Source organism: Sinocyclocheilus anshuiensis, unplaced genomic scaffold, assembly GCF_001515605.1.
Source record: "Sinocyclocheilus anshuiensis isolate Anshui unplaced genomic scaffold, SAMN03320099.WGS_v1.1 scaffold146, whole genome shotgun sequence".
In the NCBI taxonomy this organism is placed as follows: domain Eukaryota; kingdom Metazoa; phylum Chordata; class Actinopteri; order Cypriniformes; family Cyprinidae; genus Sinocyclocheilus; species Sinocyclocheilus anshuiensis.
The window spans coordinates 118,298-125,797 of record NW_015546038.1 but is presented as its reverse complement, the minus strand read 5'-3'; the positions used below and the strand labels follow the sequence as shown (position 1 = coordinate 125,797).

The window sequence follows — 7,500 nt, the reverse complement described above, 5'->3', positions numbered from 1 at the left end:
AATGACTGGATTCCAATTCATGGGCAGGATTATGCTAATTGTGAATGAGCCTGCACACACGTCTTATTTGCAAATAACAGTAATTAATTAACATACTATTAAATCAGAGGTTTATGAAGCATTTATGAAAGACTTCATCCCAGAGGAATTCCAGCACTTCCTGTTTCTCAGACATTGAAAGTCCAGTCTAGCAAATCCTAAACTAGAAGTGGTGAAAACATTTCATGAAATGTCGAGCACTTATGAAGTTAAAAAGACCCTCAACACACTGCAAAACCACTTCTTCAGTATTTTGTGAGATGTGCTGATCTACATCTAGCAAAGCAAGAAAAACAATTCTCAAACAAGGCACAAAATTTAAAACACAACACCATTCAAAAGTTTAGAGTCTGCATTTCTTTGATATAAAACACAGTAAAAACAATAGTATTGTGAATATCATTTATAATCTAAATTTTGCTCAAAGCAACCATTACTCTTCAGCGTCACACGATCCTTTAAAAATCATTCTAACATGCTAATTTGATGCTCAAGTATATAATTCATATAATATAATTATCAATATTAAAAGCACTTGTGAAAGTCTTAGTCACTTTTGATAAATTTAATGCATACTTTCTAAAACAAATCAACTTAAATGCATGCTAAAGCAACTTCTAAACTATTTTGTTTCTACTGTACACAGAGACACGCTTGAGTTATGGTGAGACAAAAAACGTGTATTTTACCCCCCCGGAACGCCATTGGACTAGTTTTGGGCTAGTTTTGAGTAGCAATTGGGTGGGTTTTGTTGTGAAAACCTGGCAACCCTGACTTAGATGTATGCTAAAGCAACTAAACTATTTAGTTTCTACTGTACACAGAGGCGCTTGGGTTAAGATGAGACATTAGCATTCAGTGACCTAAAGAACATTACACAACGCTGTTTTGCATGCAAATTGGGAAGGTCTGTTTTGCATGCAAATTCCCAAAGTTTCCTGAAAGTATTGTGAATGTGTGTGTTTGCAGACCTGCGGACGGAGCTGTGTTACCTCACACACGTCGACGAGCGCTGCGGCGCTCCGATCCCGGGCCGGCACCGTGTGGACGCCTGCTGCTGCTCCGTGGGTGTGGCCTGGGGCCCGGAGTGCGACGAGTGTCCGGAGAAGGGAACGCCGGAATACACCCAGCTCTGCCCTCGGCCCGGATTCTCCCACCGCGGAGACTTCATCAACGGCAAACCCTTCCTGAAAGGTGCGCGAGACAGACGGGCCGCTCCTGACCCAATCCGTGGCTGCTTACCACAAACACAACATTTATCCATTGTTTTGATTTCAAATCCAAACATTGTCACTGAAAATGCTTTTTCAGCATTGTGATTGTTTTGTTACACAGTACAGTAATACAATCTTTCATAGACGTATAAATGCATGTGACCCTGGAGCACAAAACCAGTCATAAGGGTCAATTTTTTGAAATTGAGATTTATGCATCATCTGAAAGCTGAATAAATAGCTTTCCATTGATGTATGGTTTGTTAGGATAGGACAATATTTGGCTGAGATACAACTATTTGAAAATCTGGAATCTGAGGGTGCAAAAAAATCTAAATATTGAGAAAATCATCTTTAAAGTTGTTCAAATTAAGTTCTTAGCAATGCATATTACTAATCAAAAATTAAGTTTTGATATATTTATGGTAGGAAATTTACAAAATATCTACAAGGAACATGATCTTTACATAATATCCTAATGATTTTTGGTATAAAAGAAAAATGGATCATTTTGACCCATACAATGTATTGTTGGCTATTGCTACAAATATACCCCAGCGACTTGAGCCTGCTTTTGTGCTCCAGGGTCACATATAGTATAAGCAACACATTATTCAATGCTTTTTACTTTTGCATTTACTTCTTGATTTATATACAGTAGTCAACATTTGAAGTGGATCAAAAAAGTTCATCAAAGTTGTCCTAAGACAAGAACACATTTTGGTTTTAGGTGAAAACTTTGATGAACGGTTTTGATCCACTTCAAATGTTGACTACTGTAATAAGTTGCTCAAGCAAGTGGCAAAACATTTAAACTACTTTTCTTACGTTGTCACAAACATTAAAACTTACGGTAACACTTTATTTTAAGGTGTCCTTATTACACACATTACATGTACTTACTATTATAATAACAATAAATTATGCATAATTACATGAAAGTAACACTAACAATATAGTAAGTACATGTAGATAATTAATATTACTCAGTACTTAAATGAATAATTACACTGTAACAAGGACACCTTAAAGTGTAACCAAACTTACCATCGACAGAAACAGTCAGCTTTACTGCCTTTTCTCTAGCATTTAAATAACCTAGCCAAAAAGCCATAACCTATGTGTTGACTGTGAAACACAGTAGACTTTAATTATATCCATTTATGGTGCAATTACTACATTTCCGTGTCAATCCATGTTCATATTTACAGCAAACAATGCGCTGTCACTTTAATTCACGAAAAAAAACACAAAAACGCTTTAATCCGTTAACATGGGTGTGGAAAAAATACACACCGCATACCTGTCGCTATCCTGACTCATCATCATTCTGTCTCTTTGCAGATATAAACGAGTGTAAGATGATCCACAGCTTGTGCACAAACGGCCGCTGCAGGAACACCATCGGTAGCTTCCGCTGCAGGTGCGACAGCGGCTTCGCTCTGGACTTTGATGAAAGGAACTGCACAGGTGAGTTCAGACGCTGTAAACGAGGTTCAGAGACAGGCATGTGAACGCTAATGAGTCCTGATGTGTCAAGTCAAGTCACCTTTATTTATATAGCGCTTTTAACAAATCAGATTGTCAAAGCAACTTTACAGCATTAAACAGGAAAATAGTGTGTCGATAATGCAGAAGAACAATTGCGAATAGCAAAAATGCATCATAGACAAATGTTTGAAAAACAGCTGGCGACTCTGGTGAGATAGAATTTGCAAGATAATGTATATATAGCAATAATAATAAATTTTTCCAGTACCGATAGCAGAACCATTAACGTCAGAGCTTATCGATACTCCGGTCTTTCATAATTTAGCCCCGGGACCGATTAAATACCGGGTTTCGGTACCCATCCCTAGTGAAAATGAGTATGTTAACCCTGAAATGAGGGAAACTCTGGGTTTTGCGTTTCAGAATGGGAGGTTTGTCAAACCCGAGCAAGCAGGGTAAGTCAAGCCCGTTTCTGAAAGAGAGGTAACTTATACTCAGAGTCAGTTACCGTGGTAACTTACTCTATGAACCTAACCTGGTCAGGAGCAGGTTTTCTTCGGTAAACCCAGAGTTTCTTATGGTATCCTCCCCCTTTTTAAAGCGCAAGCGATGTTTAAATACTTCATTCATTCATGCATGCCGCAAAAATGCTTTTCTTACTAAGTATTTTTTTCTTATTTCAAGCACAAATATCAAAAAATTATTTTGCAAATGGAAAACAAGATTATTCGGAGTGTCTATTACTACCGTATTGACCCGAATATAAGACGATGTTTTTTTCTTGGAAATACATCTGAAAAAATGCGGTCGTCTTATATTCAGGGTCTAGACTTTGACATGTCAATAATACACCCACAACAATAGGTGGCGCCAAATACGCATAAAACAAGTGTGCCATGAAATACGTAATGTAATGCATGTTGTAAAGGTTGTAAAGGCTACTATTAGATGGATAGCCCCCTCGGGCCCAATCTGGCCTGCCAATCATCTTCATCTCGCCCAAGGGAAGAATATGAGGGTAGAGGTTGACCGATTGATTGGCCGGCCGATTTTTGGCATTTTTTATTTCTGCCAATTGTGCTGCAAATTAGGCCGATTTATAGGCAGGTGCATCTGCGGGCAGCTAAGCGTTGTTGCGGAACGCCGTACCGGAGAATCTCTCTCCCTCTGGCTGCGTGAGACGGAGCAAGTGAAAAAGTAAGTATGTTAACCCTGAAATGAGGGAAACTCTGGGTTTTCCGTTTCAGAATGGGAGGTGTCAAACCCGAGAAAGCAGGGTAAGTCAAGCCCGTTTCTGAAAGGTAACAATATATTAAGGCCATGCTTTATTTTATGTTACCGTGGTAACTTACTCTATGAACCTAACCTGGTCAGGAGCAGGTTTTCTTCGGTAAACCCAGAGTTTCTTATGGTATCCTCCCCCTTTTTAAAGCGCAAGCGATGTTTAAATACTTCATTCATTCATGCATGCCGCAAAAATGCTTTTCTTACTAAGTATTTTTTTCTTATTTCAAGCACAAATATCAAAAAATTATTTTGCAAATGGAAAACAAGATTATTCGGAGTGTCTATTACTACCGTATTGACCCGAATATAAGACGATGTTTTTTTTTACTCAGAAAAAACAAGATTTGGTTTTTAAAAAGCCTTTTCCCAAAAGGTACATCTGGAAAAAGGGGGGTCGTCTTATAATCAGGGTCATCGTATATTCGGGCCAATACGGTAAGTGCAAATTTACAGTAGCTCCGCCCTCCAATGTCACACAAGGTTAAGTATACGAGGTACGGTTTCAGTAGTGTAGGCAGTAACGTGTTGGGTGCGGAGAACTAGCTTGTGACGTGATTGATCGGGTTCGAGTCCGGCTTTTGCCGAGCTCGCTCTTCTCACTTTTCCCATCACATATCACATTAGAATTTATTTTCAATAAAAATTAAGAAAATGTTCTGAAAGTGGAAGTAAAGTGCCTAACGGGTGTTTAATAATGATAAAAGTATTTATAATTGTAATAAATATAATTATTTACACTGTTATTATTGCATCCTGTACAACAATACTGAGGTGCAAATAGTATGTATCCGCCAGCATAAAGTATAAATAGCATCTAATTATTATTTACACTTATTGCAAAGAACTGCTACTTTTACATGGTAAATAGAATATATCACTATTTTCACTATAGTGTAAATAGCATCTAGAGCTATTTGCACTTAGCCTACTGTAAATAGGATCTATTGCTAAAAAAGTGTTAATTCCACTTAGTGTAAATAGCCACTGCCGTAGTTTTCTTACGCTATTGGCAGATCATTTGCAAAATAAGAAAAATGCACTTAAATTGTTATTATTTTATATATTTTTTTTGCCCGTGGGATACCATGAAAATGAATAGCCTATTAGTTCAATAACCTACCGTTCTGCCAGTTTTCACCGGTGATATTATAACAGTGATAAGAATTAAACTTGTATTGACTCTGTCTGAAGTATGCAGATGTCTTTTTGGCGGGAGCTGTTGCCATGGTGAATCGTAACATCGGAGCTCTATTGATCATGACTTCTCATAGTCGTGGTGCACGCGCTAAACTCAGAGTCAACCTACTCAGAGTCGATTGAACTAACTCAATTCAGCTGATCTGAAACCGAAGACTCAGAGTTTCCCATCTCAGAGTTCAAGTTTTAACTCAGAGTTGGTTGAACCTCCTTATTGGGATAAGGACATTTAAAATCATCACTTTTACTCAAAATTTTGACCAGAGCTCGGCAAAACTAGTCAAATGTATATTCATCATAAAAAAAAACTTTGGCGTTTTAGTATTTTATGAATTTCTATGACTGTTCCAAGTCTATACAATTTACACTGTTTACACAATATACAATGCAAGTTTTATCTGAGCAACTTAAAATAAGATCATGATTTTTAGCTGTTTGAACGTGTTTGTTTTGTCTTATTTTAACTCATCTTGAGGGTGTCTGGCTGATTGAGAACCACTGAACCACGGTGTGTGTTTCATGCAGTGTGTGTGTGTGTTTTCACAGATATCGACGAGTGCCGCATCTCTCCTGATCTGTGCGGTCACGGCACGTGTGTGAACACAGCCGGGGATTTCCGGTGCGATTGCTTCACTGGATACGAGAGCGGCTTCATGATGATGAAGAACTGCATGGGTGAGATGCACTCACACACTGCTTTTCAGAAAGTTTGACCGGTTTAAGATTTCGATTTCAGTGACATTCAACCTAAAAATGTAACTACAACTGATCGGACGCTATCAGTGCTCCTGCAACACCGGCTACAAATCCACCGAAGACAGACTCTCCTGTGTCGGTAAGACACACGGATGCTCGCCCAAAAATATTCACTTTCTCACCCCAGTAAACTAAAAAGAAGAAGTCTAGAAGCTGAAATGTTCTCTATGTGCACTATATTTACATTAATACTCCCTAAAGAACATTTATTACTGAGACGTGAACCCTTCCCATTATAAACCGGCCCTAAAAATTGATCTTTGAGTGATCCTGATCATTACATATGGATTCTAAGAAACAATAATGTGCAAAATTATTATATATGTACATTATATGTTCAGAGAGCTCAGATGTTTTTGTAAACATCCATATAACGCAAAATATGTTGTGCATCATGACAAAAAGATGCCACTGTGATTAAACCAAGTAAAATAATATGTGACCTGTGCTGGCAAAATTAGTCATAATGAGCAAATTTTCAAAAATTAGTTATTTATATTTTTTATAGCGATACAGCGATCTTTTCTGTTATTCTTAGACGGACTATATATTAAAACCTACTGTACTGCACGGATTAATGCATGGATCTAATATAATGTTACACATCAGATGTTTTCCTCAACAGTTCCCAAAACGTTCACTTAAGACATGACAGATTATGCTTGCGTCAATACTTAAATACTGTGTATATGTGTATATTTATATTAAGGAGCGGAGAAAAGGTGCTCCTCTCAGAAAACGTACAAATAAAGATAATTAAACATCTAAAATTATTATTTGGAGCATTGGGATCACTAGACGAGGGCTTAATGAACTCATTTTTGTGAAAACCTCAAATTCGACCAAAATTTACATTTTTCATTTTCATTTTCACAGTTTTTGCGTGTAGCTCAAAATTAACCCGTGCACGACTCAATTTGCCAGCACGGGTCACATTTAAAAATCAGAGATTTTTTAAATGTTTTTGAAAGAAGTCTCTTATGCTCACCAAAGCTGCATTTATTTGATGATCAAAAATACAGGGAAAAAATTTATATTGTGAAATATTATTACAATGTAAAATAATGTTTTTATATTTTAATATACATAAATTATATTTTAAAGGATATTAAAATAGAAACTATTATTTTATATCGTAATAACATTTAGCAAGATTACTGTTTTTTTCTGTATTTTGGATCAAATAAATGCAGCCTTGATGAGCAGAAGAGACTTCTTTAAAACACATTACAAGTCTTACTGATCCCACACTTTTGAGCGGTAGTGTATATACAGTATATAACCAGTGGCAGCATTGGGAATCTCCCGGGAAAGGAAACACACATGCAGATCAACATACAGCAGCCATATACTGGAATATTCCCACGTCTGGATGCATATTATTACTGAGGGGCCAAGTATGGACTTTAAACAGAATCTGATGCATGTAAACGCAGTCAGTGACGTGTGTGTGTGTGTGTGTGTGTGTGTGTGTGTGTGTGTGTGTGTGTGTGTGCTCGCTTTATGACCCCTCTGT

At 37.3% G+C, this 7,500-nt stretch overlaps 1 protein-coding gene across 1 annotated transcript in view; it reads left to right on the top strand.

The window, feature by feature from the left end:
- The window catches only part of LOC107698881 (fibrillin-1-like), an 86,604-nt gene that overhangs the window by 33,335 nt on the left and 45,769 nt on the right, over nt 1–7,500 (top strand). Inside the window, 3 exon segments of the mRNA XM_016500015.1 lie at nt 1,009–1,233; nt 2,598–2,723; nt 5,775–5,903. Of these exon segments, the coding sequence (XP_016355501.1) occupies nt 1,009–1,233; nt 2,598–2,723; nt 5,775–5,903 (480 nt within the window).